Source organism: Pezoporus flaviventris, unplaced genomic scaffold (assembly GCF_033815535.1).
Source record: "Pezoporus flaviventris isolate CSIRO_AGI_PZ_B2104156 unplaced genomic scaffold, CSIRO_AGI_Pfla_v1 ptg000037l, whole genome shotgun sequence".
NCBI lineage: Eukaryota > Metazoa > Chordata > Aves > Psittaciformes > Psittacidae > Pezoporus > Pezoporus flaviventris.
Window position 1 is genome coordinate 2,304,630 of NW_026892585.1, and position 18,436 is coordinate 2,323,065.

General features: G+C 45.1%; 2 protein-coding genes across 6 annotated transcripts in view; one reads left to right on the forward strand and one right to left on the reverse strand.

Moving 5' to 3' along the window:
- The window catches only part of SH3BP5 (SH3 domain binding protein 5), a 47,754-nt gene extending 38,638 nt beyond the window's left edge, over positions 1-9,116 (forward strand). For both annotated transcript variants that reach the window (XM_061464455.1, XM_061464456.1), the window contains 5 exons: positions 814-944; positions 2,795-2,837; positions 4,311-4,530; positions 7,115-7,375; positions 7,680-9,116. In XM_061464455.1, the coding sequence (XP_061320439.1) occupies positions 814-944; positions 2,795-2,837; positions 4,311-4,530; positions 7,115-7,375; positions 7,680-7,861 (837 nt within the window). In that variant the 3' untranslated portion in view covers positions 7,862-9,116. The remainder of the gene's footprint in view (positions 1-813; positions 945-2,794; positions 2,838-4,310; positions 4,531-7,114; positions 7,376-7,679) is intronic.
- Positions 9,117-10,989: 1,873 nt separating this feature from the next.
- Positions 10,990-18,436, reverse strand: part of CAPN7 (calpain 7) — a 29,888-nt gene continuing 22,441 nt past the window's right edge. For 3 of the 4 annotated variants that reach the window (XM_061464457.1, XM_061464458.1, XM_061464459.1), the window contains 5 exons: positions 17,855-18,000; positions 17,116-17,178; positions 14,061-14,191; positions 12,748-12,840; positions 10,990-12,665 (listed from right to left, as the gene is read on the reverse strand). In XM_061464457.1, coding sequence (XP_061320441.1) covers positions 12,521-12,665; positions 12,748-12,840; positions 14,061-14,191; positions 17,116-17,178; positions 17,855-18,000 — 578 coding nt within the window. In that variant the 3' untranslated portion in view covers positions 10,990-12,520. The remainder of the gene's footprint in view (positions 12,666-12,747; positions 12,841-14,060; positions 14,192-17,115; positions 17,179-17,854; positions 18,001-18,436) is intronic. The other variant, XM_061464460.1, reaches the window with a different exon arrangement.

Below are 18,436 nucleotides of genomic sequence, written 5' to 3' on the forward strand. Positions count from 1 at the left end.
TGGCAGGGGGTTGGAACTGGATGAGCCTTAAGTCTCTTCCAACCCAAACCTGGAGTCTGGGATCCTGTGGTTGCATCACCACTTCTCTTACTTTAACCAAACCTGTTACCTCCCTGTCCAACACTTGATGGCTCCTGCATCAAAGACGAATCCTCCTTATGGAGAGTGGCTGATGTGCTGTGCCTGGGACAGCGATGCATTAAGCATCTGCCTGCCTGACAGTGGGCGGTTTGCATTATGGGGGTGTCAGCTGAGGGCTTGAACCTCTGCATTCTCAGTGTAGAAACCATGATTGGAGGCTGGTCAGATGCTTTGAGAGAAAACCTTCCTGGCCTTCTGCAAACAGGCAGTCATCAGACATGCTTTTCCCCGGTGATTCAGCCCTCCCACTGCTGTGCTCGGTTTTCAGCCCTTCCCCGAGTGGTGGGACTGTGTCTGGGGGCTGAGCATCCTGCTGGGAAAGGCAGGCTCCCGGGAGAGAAGCAGGATGCTGTTCAATGGGTGACTTCTGCTAGCGCTACTCTGCTCCCCTGACTGGGTTAAGAAATGGATGATCCCGGGATCTCAGTCTCATCTGAACTTCCTGTAAGAGATGTTATGCAAGAAGCTGCACCTCCTTTGTCATAATTAATGCAGTGTTTGCAAATCTGGGATGTTGCTGCTCCTTTCAGGAAAGACTTAAGTAGGTTCATTGAAAGTATGTGTTTTCTACACCCTCACTGGCTGGAGAAGTTATGAAGATGCTGTTTATTGAAATGATAAGAAATGGATCGTTGTGTCTTGCCCCTCAATCTAGCTTTTATCCTGTTGAAGGTCATGGAGGCAGAACAGACCAAAACGAGAAGTGAGCTGGTTCACAAGGAGACTGCAGCCAAATACAATGCCGCCATGGGAAGGATGAAACAACTGGAGAAGAAGCTGAAAAGAGCCATCAATAAATCAAAGTAAGTTTTACATTTGGAGATGAGTTTAAGGAGGAAACCTGTTCGGGGAAACATCATTTCCGTAGGGGGTTTTCTACCACATGAAAGTGTGTTGCCCTTTGTACCTCTTCTTTGGGCTCCTATCTGCATGCAACAGCCTCACAGCACAGTTGGTATCTCCTTGCGTTTGTCATCCTTCTAAGTGTCCTGTGAAACGCCTGATGTGGCAGACTGGTGAACTAAGTGCAATAGGAAACCTTTTCTGGGCACATCCTTGGTCTTGCTCTGGTGCATTGAAGCCTTTGGTGGACTGTGACTCGAGAAGCAGGCTCGTGGGATTTACACAGATGCTGCTACAGAGCTGCAGAGCTCTGTGTGTAGATGATTTGCAGCTTAGGACCGTTTGCAGTTTAGTTCTGTTTAGTTAGCAGGGCGACAAAGCAAGTGACAGAGCCCTGAAAGGTGCGAGACTGCATCAGTGCTGTACATCAGGCTTGTTCACTTCCTAATGCTGCCATGGCAGAGCCGTGCGAGAGCTGTTCTTGGGGAAGGAAATGCATTTCAGAGAGCATAGCTAAGCAGTGTCATTAATAAACGTGTCTGCATTTGATGGAACAGCTTCTTGCTCAGAACCTGCTTACAATTTTGGCCCTGATTTACAACCAATTCTTAATTCTCTTTATATTTCACAGTCATTTCCTTTGTATCTCCAGACTGTAGCTTGTCTAAACAATCTGCTTGCTGTATTCGGCTTCTAATCCCTCCATCTAGAAATGACTTTTGGGGGAAATCGGTCAACTAAAAGCCTATTTGGATTGGTGCTTGCTCAATTCAAGAAAGGATTAGCACTTCCTAAGGCAGATTCAAGCACGTTTGTTGGAACAGTGCGGCAGCATGGCCTCTGAGAATGAGCTGCGTGCTGTTTGTCTAGCACTGCTCAGGGGCTGGGAAGAACATCACCAGATCACTGAATGACAGGTTCCTCTCAGAGCAATACCTGACAAGTATTTTGGCTGCTAAGAGTCCTTTCCTTGCAATAAGATTTGAAATGAAGACCTGTGGGGCCGTGCATACTTTCTTATCACAGTGATGGTGCTGAGCCTGATGCCCCAGCTGCCTCTCTTACGATTTGCTTTCTGAATCTTTGTTTCCTTGCTGGAACTACCGTCATGGGGGTTTTGTCTTGTGTCATCCTCCTCAGGATGAGCTGGAAGGATCCCAGTGTACTCCTGTGCCTCACAGCAGGGCTGACTGCAGCAAAAAACACCTGCATAGAGTATTCTGGAGATCCTTTAATAAGGGCTGTACAGAAATGCCAGTTCTAACCTAGTTTTAAAGTGGAAGATGCCTGATGGGGCAAACAGGCTTTTGTGGGTGTATTTGAAGTCCTGCTACACAGGGATGTAGGAAGGGTCAGTCGTGGGTGCCCTCGTGGGTGATGTGCTGACCTCCCTTCATCCCTGCTCCTTCACTGAAGAGCCCAAGAACCTACCCTCCGCCCCCAGATCTGATCACAGGGAAGCTTAAGGCTCACCCTTTGTGGAGTGATGTGCTGCCATGGATACAGAGAGGATGCCGCACCTGGAGCGGGATGTTGCCTTTAGGTACCTGGCAGAATCTAGGCCTCAACTCAAAACTGGGACTTTGCAATTTGCATTTAGGTCAAAAGGCTCTCGAGGAATAGATATGTTAGAGGGGAAAAGCGAGACCTTGAGAGCACATGTCTGTGTTCTGTCACCCTAGATAGTAGTCTTGGAATTGCAATGAAACACTAAATAGCTATCTTAATGCTACAGAGAGAGCAGCTCCCACTCCAGTACTCTCCATTCAGTCCCTGTGATTGTAAACAACTGTTCTTTGTTCTCCCACAGACCTTACTTTGAACTCAAGGCGAAGTACTATGTCCAGCTAGAGGTAAGTGTGTAAATCTGATCCACCTGAAGCTTTACTGCTTACGGTAAATACTGAAGTTACATCCAAAGTGCTCTGACACTAAACCAGTTCAGTTCAGAATGTCTTGAGCAATTTGCTAAGCACGTTTTAAAGATGAAAGACTGAGAGGCTTTGTTTCCTTGTGTGAAATAAGTGTGTGAGCCCTGCTGGGGATTGTCCTGGGACCAAGTCCTGGGATTGGTTTGGTCTTTGGTGTTTCCTCCGCGGTGTTTTATGCATCTGGCTGTTTAACTGTGCTTGGGGTGCTTTTTTCTGTCACTGCTTGGGTCAGTTCATGAGAATCGCTCTCTATTTGAGTGACTTGCACTGCATGTGGCCCCCCAAAACGGGGAGCCTGGCTCCTCTGAGTTACAGTGTCATGGCTGGTGCTGTAGGTGTGTGGGACGTGCACAGGGTCTGAGAGGAACACGATGCCTTGCACTGTTGGCCATGGGTGCAAGAAGGCTCAGTTGGAGCCTAGCTAAAGATTCCCATTCCTTGCCTGGGATGCAAGGTACGTCCCACACATGTCTTGTGAGCCCTTCCCTAGTCTGAGGTGCAGCAGCTCTCTCCATAAGCCTCAGAGACTCTGGTGCGCACCTCTTCCCTGCCAGGATTTAGCCTTGGGCTGCCCCCTGCTCCTCCGTCTTGCTTGCCTGCATAGCTGTGGTCAGAGCTGAATCTTGCCCATCCTGGGCTGGGTGCCAGCCAGATAATCCCTTCTGGCAAGAGGCATCTTCTAAGAAGTGCCCTTTTCCCCACGGGCAAAGGCCTGCTGCTGTTTGGGGGCCTCCTGCTTTTCTGTGACAGCTGCTCCGTGCCCCCCTGAAGAGGGATGGTTGCGTAAAATACAATACAAAAGACGGCACAAACTGCTTTTAATGTACGGTATAAAACAGAGTTAAGACCACTGCAGATACATAAGCAGTGTTTCACCTTTGGGAGACAGGGTGTACAACACTTTCACCCTTACTGTAGAATGGATTGTGCCTGAAGATGTGGAAACTGCTGTATTCCAGCTGTCAGGGTCTGAGGCTTGCTGCTTTCTAGTCTTCAGTAACCAAGAAGGGGTGGGTTTGGTGCTCAGAGGAGAGTGAACCCGAGCCCCTTCAGGGATGACCCACAGCCATGTTGTGCCCTGAGGGTTGTGAGATAAGCAGCGGCATACTGTTGTGAGCCGCATGTTAGCGGGGGGACCCTGCTCTGTGCTCAGCCAGGGGCTGTCACCACGCACCAGAGACAGTCGCAGCCCCTGCATCCCATGGTGTGCCTTGCTGCTGTCTCCTTCACAAGTACCACTACTTGAGCTGGGGTGCTTGTGAGTTATGAACCCTCCATCACATAGATACCAACCCTGGTTTATGCTAGCTTGCCAAGTTCCACGGACACGTAACTGAGAACTGCATGTGTGTCATTTGTAATGAAAGCACCTCTAATACCTGTCCTCCTTGTTAGCAACTGAAGAAAACGGTGGATGATCTGCAGGCAAAACTGGCCCTGGCAAAGGGAGAGTATAAAACTGCCTTGAAAAACCTGGAGATGATCTCGGATGAGATTCACGAGAGGAGACGTTCCACTGCCATGGGGCCCCGAGGATGTGGCGTGGGTGCTGAAGGGAGCAATACCTCTGTGGAAGACCTGTCGGCAAGTAAACCGGAGTCAGACACCATCTCCGGTGAGTACAGAGCACTCTTGTGCCTGGAAATATCCCGTCAGCATCATAAAATAAAACACTGAGGATATGAGCAAGTGATTGCTCTGTGTATTCTGCAGTTTGACATTTGCTGGCTGTTGTGACTGTTGCAGTTGGTTGTGTTCCTTAATAGCCAGTTTTCAAAGGGAAATGATAGGAGTTGAAGTGCATCAGCTGCTCCCTTAGCATCACTGCTGGGTTTTGTACAGTGCTGTTGTGAAAGGACGAAATTGATGTGCTTCAAAGCATCCTTTGAACCTTTAAGCCTGTGCTGCTGCTGTTGGTGACTTGCCCAGAGCAGTCACAGGAGGTGGCAGATCATTCAGCCAGGCTGTCGAGGCAGCAGACTGGTTGGAAACAGACCTCTTGGATCAAGCACTTGTCTTGCTTGCAGCGTTGGACCTGTGGCGGGGGACTGAAGTTGCACTGCAGTAGTGCAGAGAGGCATGATGCTCACCCAGGAGGGGTGTAAGGATAAGCTCCTTCGCAACTGCAGGATCTTTAGCCAATATGTGATTTCGGCAGAACACGTGTGCTGCGAACGGGGGAAGTGAAGAAGCAGCAGTATGCTAATGCAGTGTACTGAGAGGCTCTGTAGGAGAGGCTTTTCTCTTGGGTAACAACAGCAATCACTGAATGAGCTCCAGTCCTAGGTAACTGTCACGGTTTAAACCCAGCTGGTAGCTCGGTACCACGCAGCCACTCGCTCTGCAGGGAAAAGGAGGTCAGGACTGCAGGCTGAATGTGCAGTTCCCTCATAGACACTGGTGCATTCAGTGCTGAGGCCCTGTAGGTCCATGGTACAGCCCATCTGTGCCATGGGAGCTGGGAGGCAGCCCTGGGCTGGCCTCCTTCCTTTGCAGTGGCAGGAGCTTTCATATGGTGTACAATGGAGCTCACTCAGTGCTGCACAGCTGGGACCAGGGTTGCCACAGCAAGGATTGCAGTGTCTGGGCCAGCTGATGCAGTGAGGCTTTGGTATGGCTGCATGATCTTCTGCCACCCTGAAGTCCCACAGCAAGGAGTGCAGTGTCTGGGCCAGCTGATGCAGTGAGGCTTTGGTGTGGCTGCATGATCTTCTGCCACCCTGAAGTCCCACAGCTGAGGCTTTCCGAGTCACACAGGGGTTGCCTCATTGGATACCCACAAGCCCCCCCAGCTTGCACCAAAGGCCTCCCAGGAGCCTTAGGTATAACTGAATTGAGGGTTTTCTTGTGCTGAAAGGTGTTCAGGGGTGTGGGCTCATCCCTGTCTTTGAATTGCACAGCTTGACAGAGGTGGAAGGACTCCAGGTTGTGTCGAGCACAGTTATGATGGGGCAAGGCTAGCAGCCTGCCATGGTACCCAAAATAGCCTAAACAGGTTAAGCTCTCATGCATTGTAATGTGGTGCTGGGGGTCCACCAAGGCCCTTTCATGTCTTGATTTCTGTCTGCTGGAGTTGAATAAATAAACCACCTTATCAGCAGCAAGAAGGTCTTGGCCCTAGCAGGTGCTCCTGAGCGTAGATGGTGACAAGTAAGATACAGTTCAAGTTGTGCTGCTTGTAGACCGGCTGATGTCAGTGCTGCTTGCCAAGTAGAGGACTCCTGTAACCTGTTGGCACCCTCCGTGTCCGAGGTGCCTGTGAGCCCCTGCATGAGAGAAGAACGACTCTGGAACTTCTCCTTTGAGCCATTTCGTGAACGCTGCTGTTTTGCTCCTGCTGCTCTTTGTAGGTGGCTCTGAGCCTAGCAATGGCAGGGCTCATAGGGAGGCACAGCTGCAGATAACCTCAGGTCACCGTAAACATCTTGCTGTTCATGGGACTTCTTCAGAGCAGTGTGATTCCAGCACGTGCGTTTGTTGTGGAGGGGCTGATGCATGCAAAACCCCCTTTGGATCTCAGTGGGAATACTGTGTGCAGTCTCTGGTTCATAGGTGCCCATCCCACAGCGAGCCAAGTTTGAAAATGTCCAATTTTAGCAAAATCAACACCGTTACGTTGCACAAAATAGAACCTCCCTCGATGGATTCCTCCTCCTGTTTCTAACAAAGACCCTGCAGCTTACTTTAGCCAGACAGTTTGGGGTTGGTTTGCTTTAATTAGAATTCAGATCTGAGCAAACAGGAGCAGGGAAAATGGTATCTGTGGGTGGGGCTGTTTTTAATGCAGTGTTGCTTGGTGATTCTCATCCAAAAAGAGATCTTGGGAGCTCATGCTGCATTTTAACTGCAGAAGTGGGAAGGTAAAATGGAAGCAATCTGCGCCTGGAGCTACGTCTTCTGAATCTGAGACTTAAAGAAACGGGAGTCTGTGCTGGGATCAAGGTGGTCCTGGGTGAGGTGGGCACAGGGGACCTGGCCCTGGCTTAAGTTGCATACTGAAGACCAGAAGTGAAGAAGGGCAGCAACAGTCCAGGAGCATCTTGGCATGAGGAGCAGTGGGTACCGTAGAGCTGGTTTGGCATGGCAAACAGTGTGCAAGAAGAGGCAGCCAGTGGGCTGGCAGTGCACAAGGATGCAAACCTGGGAAGGTGCAGGAGGGAGGTAGGTTTGCTCACTGGAATATTCTTTGAACATTGCAGTGGCTTCAGAAGTGTTTGAGGATGACAATGGCAGCAGCTTCGTATCAGAAGAAGATTCAGAAACTCAGTCCGTGTCCAGCTTCAGCTCTGGTCCTACGAGTCCCTGTGAGGTGCCCACTCAGTTTCCTCCTGCAATGCGACCTGGAAGCCTGGATCTGCCCAGCCCTGTATCCCTTTCTGAATTCGGGATGATCTTTCCTGTCCTCGGCCCCCGAAGTGAATGCAGTGGAGCATCTTCCCCTGAGTGTGAAGCTGACAGAGGTATGCACCACTGGATACACTCTAGGCCAATGCTTTTCAGCTTTATGAGGGGAGCAGGAGCTGAGCTCTGCCCAGCTGGCTGCTTCCTTGGGGAAGGCAGGTCCTGAAAGCCCTGCATCCCACAGTTAACAGTGGCATCTAAAGTGGTGTACTGATGCTTCTCTTGGCTGGGAAGTCAGTTCTGTCTTGGTGGAGGGGTTTGAGGTATCTCACAAAATAAGTCATCAATGAGATTCTGATGGGACCTTTATTTTAAGGAAAATCTGAGTTTTGGGTTTTTTTTTTTTCTCTCCTTTCTTTACAGGGGATAGGGCAGAAGGGGCTGAGAACAAGACAAGCGACAGAGTGAACAAGAATAGGAGCAGCAACAGGAGCAGCTCCACTGAAGGGCTGGCTCTGGATAACCGAATGAAGCAGCTCTCTCTTCAGTGCATGAAAATCAAAGAGGGAATATGCTCAGGCAGAAAAGCTGCCCAGATTGGCTGAGTCCTCTTTGTGCCCCGTCCTCATTAATGGGAGTATAGATATTTATATATGAACTTCTAAGTGTTTGAAGAACATTGTGCCAATAATATATGCCAAATCTGAAGCGTTTACTCTGAGAATTTAAAACTGCACTAAGTCTAATTGATGTGGAGGGCTGAAGTTTTTTATTCAGTACATCCTTTGTAGGCCGGATGCGTTACCAACTGTTTAAGCTGTACTCTGGTTTCACAGACTTTGTAACTTGTTTTGTAGCAGCCGGCTGAAGCAATAACTAGTAATGTTCCCGTGGAAACCCATGCCAGGAGCGGGTCTGAAATTCAAGCCAGACTTTTGCAGAGAGCAGTTTGGCTTCAGTTTTGTAGAACGAAATGCTCTTTAGATATGGTGGATCTTTTAAGTGGTATATTCTTTAAATATCTGTATTTGTCTGTATTATGCTGAAACTGTAGAAATATTTTGTATACAGGAGAGCTGTTGCATGTGCAGGGTCTAAAAGCCTTCACTTTTCCCTTGGTGCTCACAGAAGGGATGAAGACGAGTCACGCCGATAAAAACCGGTGCTGAGAGACAGGCAGATGATGGTAACACTCAGCGGTGGTAGGCCTTTTCAGACCTTCTTCCCAAGTCTGGCTTGGACTCCAAGGGTGATTCCAGTGACCAAAAAGAGTTGGTTGGCTCCTTGCCCTTTCCCTCCCCTGAGAAGTGAAGTATTATTTTTCAGCACTTTAAGTGTTTTGGGGTTCTTCTTCCCCCAAAATGGGAGTTGTAGATGTTTTCAGGACAGTTTTGGTAAGGGATTCACCCTTGGAATATGCATGAAGACAAGGAATTGCCAGTGTGGATTGACAATGTGTTCTTAAGCTTCTCCGTAGGTTGTACCGTGTGGGGTTTTTTAACTGTTAAGGGACTTGGGATTTTAGTATGCCCTAGAGAAACTGTTCAATGAAACTAAAAAGGGCAAGGGTGTGTTTTGCCAGCAGCTGTTAGGCAGTAGTAGTGTCTGGTAATTATGCTAATAAGTGGTAGTAAAAAATCCTAGGACTCTTCAGTTTTGGTAGCTATGCATTTCTGAAAGCACCATTTTATCTAAACCATCTGTTTCTATCATTAATTTGATGGGAATTTTAGTCTTGCCCAAAGTATTTTCTATTCTATGTTTTTGCAGTCCTGCTGTATTTCGTCCCTGCCACAGCTTGTGTATCTCAAAGTTAATGTAAGACTCTTCACACTACAGTAAACATTTTTGTTTTCCACATCCCGACTCCGTGCAAGCCAAATCTATCTCATCTCAAGCGCCAAGAACAGAATTTTCTCCTGCAGCATGTTACTCTTTGAATATCCACTCCTGCTGCAGCCTGGTGTCACTCTGGTATTAGAATCCTTTGCAGTACATAGACAACACCTACCTCCTTGCAGCTTCCTGAATCCCTGCAACCCTGATGTGCTTCTTATTCTAAGCTGCACGAGACCAGAGCTTTAGTCAGGCTTTCCAAAATCCCATAGTGTGCAGGAGAGAGGGAGACATTCCAGTGTGTAGCAAACACCTCTGTGCTTAGCACTGCTGACCTTCCCTGTAAGGCCATGCTGAGCTGGAGGTACAGAAACCCTTTTCATAAAAATGAGATTCAACACATTACAGCTGTTAAGCTTTAATAGCTTTAATTACTTATACATTTACATCTTCCGAAGCCCCTTGCTAGCATTTCCCTCCCCAGCCACTGCTTAGGAAAGAAGTCCATGGTTCCAGTTCTGATATGACCATTACCTGGGGAAAAGCTGGGACTGACAGTACCAAATACAAAATGCAAAGCCATACAGAAGTGGCATGTTGTATTGCATACTTCTACTTAAACTTTTGTAGTTACGCTGTTGTCTGCTGGAGCAATGTGTGTGTTCTGAAGTGTGATACGATGGTAGCTGCCTTCAAGGGTATAAAAATAAGCCTTTGGTGTATCAAAGTACATGTGATCGCTTCAGCTGAAGTGAGAATGTATAGAGCAAAAGTTAACTTAGGAATTTAACTTCTTTGGTATTAATCAAACAATGTAAATGTCCTTTTTGACTAAGTCATGAAGATTGCTACTGTAAGTACACAGACTTACTTCTAATTAGCCGTTGGTCAGACTTGGCATAGATTGTATGATCAAGTGCTTTATCATTGTACAAAGTAGTTACATGAAACCTTCCTGAGGAAAGCAGGGCTGAATCTCAGACTCATGAGGCAGATGGGGTAGAAGCTGTTGATACCATTCATCCACGGTACTTCCTTGAGAACTGATAGATTGGAGTAACCAAGTACTAACCTGTGTCTTCCTAACAAAACTAAAACTGGGGAGGTGTGTCTGTGAAGCTGGCTCATCCTGAGCTATCAGAGCAGCATTTAATCCAAAACTCTACAACCAAGGCTTTACAGAATCTGAGGAGAATGTTGGAGTTCATGCAGAGGCTATCTATCTCCAGCTACCCCTCTGCACTGCTGACAGAGAACTGAAAGTCATTCCTTTGAATGACTGAAAGTCTTCCCTCGGTACTTTAGTAAATCAAAATCTAAATCCTCTTGAAGCCCCTTAGAGTAACTGGCTTTCATTTTGTCCATCATATCCCTCATTGTGTTGCTCAGGCAGTAATCACAACTGCCTAGCATGTGATAAACAACCTGGGAGAGCAGGATGCTTTTTGGTGTGTTTTATGAGGCTTTGTATTTGAATGTTTAAAGGCCTGAACTGCAGGTTTACAGGCAGAAAAGACTTAAGGGGCAAGAGGTGCCTGGCTGTGAAGCTGGAAGTAACATGACCAGTGTACTTTTGATACAGGCTGAGCTCTTGGGCAGTTATGTAAATGCCTTGCTGCATAACACTTCCATGCTTGCATCAGCATCTTATAGTCTCTGTCACATGGATCAAAAATGGTAAGGGGGTATCAAGAAAAGCTTAACCTAGATGCTGTGTTAAAAATCTAAGGTTCAGTTCACTTTCCCATAATTTTTCCTCCTTTGTTTGTGGAAATAATACAGAATTATATATTTGACAAAAAATATCAAAGCAAATCGTAACTGCTGACATGAACTTATTTTTCTCTAAGAAAAAAGGGTAAGAAAATTTTATAAAAGTAATTTGCCACAAGCAGAATCTGTATACTAGAATTTATAAGAATATGTTGTATTTACCTTTCAATATTCCACCTGAGTATTCTTTCCTCTGTCTGAAGGGGAGAAACTTACACTGTTCATGTAGGTGCAATATCTGAATAAGTCTTGCACTGTAATGGACACCAATACTAACCTTAAACCCTGTGTGCTTAAGGGGATATGCACAATCCAGTGCCTGTCCTGCATATGCAAGAAATGTCAGCGGATCCTGGTGGGGACAGGAGCCTTTGTCCTTAAGAAAGTGAGTACATTCCTTGCTTTTACTTTAGCACATCATGAAAACTGAGCCTTACACTCGTCTGATCCAGCATAAGGTTTGGCACTAGCTTGTGCTCAAGAAAGGAAAGAAAAACCCCTTCCTGCAGAGCAGACAGAAGAATGACAACAGATTTTACTGTAGACGAGTCTACCAGCCTGATCTCAAACAGCAAAGGATGTGCAAGAACACAGTGGTGAAAGCAAGCAGTTCTGGCAAAACCTTTTGTCTTGTCAAACACATTCTCAGTTGAGACTTCCTAACTACCCTCACAGGTGAGAAATATATGCAGGACTCCGTTGCCACTCCAGTTTAACCTCAGCTAAAAACAGCACAAAGTTGTAGGGAAAATGAGATCGGAATTAATCTTGTCAGGATGAAGCCATCCTTGGTGTGTACTCCACAAGCCGAGGATAACCACAAAGAACCTAATGTGGTTTATGCTCAGCTTGTGCCTCTGCTGTGCCCTCTGTTAATTTGCTCAATCATCAGAAACTTCCCCGCAAAAGAAGGTAAGTCAAGTCACACTGTGACAAACCTGTCACAAGTTCCCTAGCCCAGATGGTCTCTGCAAGAACTGCAGTCAGAAGGGCAGTGTGTTTTCAAAGGCTTGTGTTTTCAGTGCCCTTGTCAAGACAGACACTTGTTAAACAGCTACCTTATGAAGGAAATGAAACAAAAGGATCTTGTACGTGCTGGAGAAGGCTAATAGCAGACTTCCAGGGGAATGATTTTAGCACACATCTTTCTGGTGCTCCTGTAGCGTGTGTGCTCAGTTTCCCAATGACCAAGTGCCATCTGTGCTCTAAGATAAGATTTAAATGCTGCCTTTTTGCTTAGAAAACCACCAAACCAACCTGAATGGCAAAGAACATTCTTTTTCTTACATGTTTACTTTTAAGAATAAAATCTTAAACCCATATACCTTGTAATTTGGGAGAAGAGAATATCACTGTGAGGTTTTTTTTCCCTTAGCTCACTGGACTCTGAAGTGTGAAAAAATTGCAATAAATGGAGTCTGCCATTTGACTATAATCACTTAGCCTGGTGAGCAGTGCTTGCTCCAATACTAGAGCAGCAAGTCCCCCAGTTGTCTGCAACAGCTGAACTGGCAAACCAGCAATTCCATGCTTTTGGCTAGAACTTAGAATGAGTTTATTTTCTGTGTATGTGTAGTAAGAGTTATTCACCTGTTCTCAGACCGTGGGACAGATCAAAACCACATCCTGAAACAGTAATGTATAGATCTGTCTCCTCACTGCAGCTGCGATACCTTAAGAGGAGTAGTACTGTTAAAGTCTAAGAAAAAAGGACCCTCTTGTTGAGGCAGGAATGTGGTAGGGATAATGTTGTAAACTCCAGCAACTATGTTCTCCAATTCCAAGTAGCAAAATCCACACCTATGATAAAAGAAACTACCTGTTAGAACTAAAATCTGAAGTATGTTTCAAACCTCTTAAGACCTCATTAAGTGAGCATTACCTGTAGTCACCACTGCTCTTTTTCTGAAAGCCATAGGAACCAGGTTCTCCTACTGTCGAGACTGTGATGAGTTCAAAACCAACGCTGTATTGCCTGCAAGCAACACGACAGACTGTTACTATAGTTATTTGGGTCATCAGGATCACCAGGAAGAGGGCTGTTTATTAAAAACTAGACAACATGACTGGAAGACATCAAAAAGTATTGTCACATTTGTGACAGCAATGTTAAGTCAAACTTGCCATGACATGAATGTAGAATTTGGAGGAAAACAGGACACATTTCAGGTTCAGAAGTACAGTACAGGGAAAATGCCTGCTAGAAGTCTGCCTCCACATTTAAGCAGACTTGGACTAGTTAAACTTCTAGTCACTCAATCCCTTGCCACATGGTGCAGATCCTGGGATGTGATCTGATTGCTGTCAGGGGAATGAATGTCAGTGACCTCAGCAGGATTCTCCATGTTGTACTCTAACTTGGGACAGTTTGTCTACTACCTGTTAACAAATGTGACAGGTGCCACTGCCTCATCATTCAGACTACCCACATATGACCTACAAATGCAGGACAAAATACATACAGAACCTGCTTAATTAGCCACACACCTTGTCACTCCATTTCATGACAAAAGCTTCCTCAAAGAGGGGAGGATGGACAGAAAAGCACTGCCATTTGGTGGAGGCACTGCACAGCTTTGCAAAAGATAAAACAGTTGACTGCCTGTCAGGAGATGATACTATTTGGAAGCACTGTATACCGATGGTTTGAAGTAGATCATTAATTTTGCCAAAGGAATTTGACCTGCCTAGGTCTACACTATAGGGCACCGACATCCAATACTTCTGGCTTGCTAGTGGCAGAGTAAATGCACTTTCAGAGTGCATTACTTTCAGAGTAAATTACACAATCAGTAAATGCAACTGATTGAGAGCCTGTAAGGGTTTAGTATCTCGCTTATTAGCTCTACTGTTAAAGGAATTATGATCATAATTAAAGAGGAAGAAAAAATCCTTTGTACCTTCTGTGCAAGGCCTAGCTCTGCTCAGACCCCAAAACTGAGGAGAAAGAAGGCTCCTGCTTTCCTTGTAGGTCAAGGACTTCCTCAGTAGCAAACGTGCAGGTTTAAAATACATTTAAAAGTACTGATGGTGAAGTTAGAAACATAAGCATACAAAAGCTAAGCTATATCCTATACCTTGTTTCAGGATTTTCAGGGAGCTTCCTACCCTCCCCACAGACAATCCTGATAAAGCTTGTGATGCTGTAGCATGTGTTACTCTCACTGTGTTGATGCACACTTATTGTCTACTAACCTTGGTCCCCGTAGCTCAATTAGTAATGGTCCATTCTTGTCCAGCTGGAATTGATAAATGGGGTTGTTTTTGTAGGTGTCTCTGAAATTTCCACATCCTCCAGCACTGTGAGTTTTCCACTGTCCATTAACCTGAAAGAAGTCAAAAGTACAAAGAATACTTTGTATGCTGAGGATTTGTATTGCTTATTTACACACACAAACAAGACTAGAGGCTCCTCTCGCTTTAGAGGTCACTCACTTTAGTAATTTCTGCTAATTTTTAAAGTGTAAGTGAAAGCCTATGTTAAGAATTCAGAAACTTTCACTGCAGCAGTCCACCCACCTTGGTCAAAGCCTTAGATCATAGAATCCCAGACTGGGATTTCCTTGGGTTGGAAAGGACCTTAAGATCATCCAGTTCCAACCCCTGCCATGGACAGGGACACCTCACATTAGACCACATCACCCAAGGCTCTGTCCAACCTGGCCTTGAACACTGCCAGGGATGGAGCATTTACCACTTCTCTGGGCACCCTGTGCCAGTGCCTTACCACCCTCACAGGGAAGAACTTCTTCCTTATATCCAACCTGAACTTCCCCTGTTGCAGTTTAAATCCATCACCCCTTGTGCTGTTGTTACAGTCCCTGATGAAGAGTCCCTCTCCAGATCCCTTGGAAATGTACTGTATTTTTCTCAATCTGTATTAAATAAGTAATGAGTGACTGTTTCTGACTATGACAAACTGTATTGAACAAAAGATTGATATTCCCATCTATCCTGTGACAACTGGACTCTGCAGGCTATTTTGTTTGCTCACACACTCCTCTTGCACCAAACAGGAAACAACAGCACTATAGGAAGTCCAACGCTACTTGTGTTGCAACCTTTGCTCTTGAAACCATTGCCTTCAGCCCTGTCCATTCACCTCCATGCACTCTGATAACGCGTTACAGGGGCAAGATAAACAATAAGGACAGATTTCACGAGGACAAAAATACAAAAGGAAAAATGCTGCTCTGACTTTAAGAAAATGGGCCATCTGTTCGCAAGTTCCTCCTGCTAGTCATTAAACTGAAAGGTTAGACTTGCAGGACATGCCAGGCATTCACACAAATTTATAGCCAAGATCTGTTTCTCCTGTTACCTCCCTCTCCTTTCAGTCAAACAAGGAGCAACGTTTCTTTTTAACTCTTGTGATTTAAGTCCTTTGCTCTGTGTCCAAAAGCCTCAAACATGGCAAGTTTGGAAGCAAGGGGAATTTCTTCCCTCACCAGGCTACTACCCAGGAACCTAAACCTGCTGCCTGCTGTAGCTTTCCAGGCCTTTTCCACCTCTGCTGCACTCGGGTCTAAGAATCCCCTTGGTGAGCTCCAGAGCCAACCACTCAACTTTAGTATAAGACATCTAACACAACTTGCTGTTACCGGTAAACTGCAGGTTAGTTATCTGCAAGGTAAGTGTGATGACTGCTAAGAAAAGACCACATAAACATTAAGCACAGCTGATTAACTTTTGTATTTAGTCATAAAGGCAGAGCTGGCCCTGGATAAGTTGAACATGCCTTTTATGTGAATACTAGACACACATCTTCAAATAATTAACAGGAGGTTTGCACATACTTTATGCTCTTTTGAAACACACTACAGCATAAAACAGATATCCTGCCTCAAACAGGCTGGTCACCTTCAATGAGGCTTTGACTTCCTAGAGTATTCCACCAAACTAGGCCCAGTTCTTAAGAGCTAAAAAAGACAATGGTTTCGGGACAAACTAAGCAAATCATCTTGTCTTCTTCCCAGGAATTCCTCTAGCCACTGAGTGTTCTCCAGAACAGGCTCACTTCAAGGGGTTGTTCCAGAAATAACAACTGGTATGAAACACTGAACTCAAGAGCCTAGCTGCAAGCTGACATGTCCCTTCTGACCACACAAAGTGATGTGATCATCTCCTTCAGGCATGAGTCTCCTAGAAAATGGACTGTTCCACCATGGCTCAAACTAGCCTTGTTTCCCTCTTCCCACAGAAATCACTGCTTGGACAGAAAACTTCTGCCTCTAGTAGGATTCCCCAGGGTAGGCACAGAGCTTACAGTTAAGAGTTGCTGCCTTATTCTTTCTTGAGGATAAAATTGCTAATACATGAAAATACATGCAAGTTACTTTATCCTGTGAGCCCTTGGCTATATTTATACTTCAGCTGAAGGTATAACTACAGCACATGATGACAGCTGAAATACAAACAGCAGCTGCCCCCAAAACTGCCTGGGCTTCTGACTGTTTTTTCTCTTGCTCTGCCTCTGTACTCTCAGGGGGCATTTCTACATGAAACTTGCCACCAGTATATTGCCTTGATCCCATGTGGCACCATGAATGCTTAGCCCAGTGGTTACAGACCTTTGAGACATTTTTGCAAAACTGGGGAACAGTAATACACTGTGATATTACCATCCTAAGTCCATTTGTCATGGGCTTGCTACTGGTGCCTTTGGTTTGTCAGTGCTGGTTTTGTCCCACCATGCCAAGAGTTTTTCCAAGAAAATCATGCAATTCTTTCAAGGGAGGATGAGCAACACTTCTGCAGTGGTTTTACTCTGCAGTAGTACTAGCACAATCAACCTGATCTCTGCAGAGTAACTGTGTATTAGGGTACGGATTGTTATTCTAAAGGTCATTCTATCCTAAAGGCTTTACAGTGCTTCTGCAATGGTGCAGCTGCAACAACACACTCTGCACTGAAGGTAGAATTTATGCACTAAATGCCAGTGGAAGTTAAGCCTCCATCCATCCGAGTGGTGTGAAAGTGAGCCAGCCCAAGGACTTTTATGTTGGTATGAATTATGCCAACAGAACAGCTAACTGGCAAATTGTATGTAACTTAAATAGAGGGTTGGCCTTGTGCTAATGATGCTTAGATTAAGTTCTCGTTAAGAAGTGTCATTTGTCAGGACATGGCCTAAGCTGGCATTTTTGGGCAGTAGTACAAAAATATATTTAAGCACCTTGTACATTTCAAATATGGAAAAGCCAAACCAGAATTATTATCCAGTGCCCCATAGAAGAAAATATTTCCTTACCCGTTTGGAAATGGTGTAAGGCGTAGGAATCTTGGAAAAGGTGAACTTGCACATGGAATACACCTGTGTTGTAAAAGAAGCAGCTGGTTACATATTCATACAAAATCTTGCACTTCTCATACAAAATCATGACAGGTTAAAATAAAAGAGCAGAATTACCTACTCATCATTTTTAGGTACTTGTTCACTACATGCCTATATTACTCATCAGACAAGTCTGTCTGAAATTCAAAATCCAGAGTAGTCTGGGACTAACAAGACTTAGGTCTACTTAAAGATCTGCATTTTACTTTTTTCAGTGACAAAAACAGACATCAAGCATTGAACATCACATGACTTGGGAGATACAGAAAAACCCAAATACTGAGTCCAAGAATTCAGGAGAAGCTAAAAAACTTTAAATGTTAATTGGAATATAAAATAGCCTCATTTTGGATATATAGAGAGCCAATGCTTTGCCTGTATAGATGTACATCTTTTATTCTAGGAAATAGAAGTATTTTCCAGCTTGTTTAGTTACTGAAGTTTCATTACTCAAAACATACACACTATGTTATTTTAAATATAAACAAAGAACATTATCAAACACTTCATCCAACGGTTCTGCTCCATCACTCATAGCCTTCCTCCCCAAAATAACACTATCAATCCAGAAGTACATTTTTTTAATCAAACTTACAAATAAAAGCTATTTTACAGTTTAGTTGTTTCTATTCATTATGAAACTGACAGTACATACCCTGATGGTGTAATGTATAGTGTTTTGTTTCTCATACTGGGACACCACCAAGGTAAACGTATGGGGCCCCGGGGTGGTCAGCTTTATCTTGGTTAGATAATGAGGACTGTTGATCCGAATACCATCAATATATGGAGGAGGAGAAGCTGGAAAAGAGAAGGATGAACACTTTTCTCCAATCAAAAAAATCCCCTAGCTTGGTAAACTTCTCAGCCATTTTGTATCAATGAATTTTGCCAGGAAAAAGTCAGGTTGTTGGTATTAAGGTTAGACTGTAAGCAGACCTGAGTGCTCTCTAAAGAGCACAGCCTCAAGATTTGCTCATAAAAAGGACAGGCAAGAGCAACTATCACTGGGTACCTTCAACCTTATCAAGAGGTGCATAACACATGACGGGACACAAATTCTACACTTGAAAATACAGCTTAAATCCCACGACCTTCAAGAACTGCTTATCCATCTCCCACCACTGTCACTGCTCGAAGAAGACCTACTGCAGTGATGCTGATATTTCAGGAGAAAGATAAGGCATCTTTGATCACTCTTCAAAACTCTCTCTGAGGAGTTTGCTCTTTCTCCATT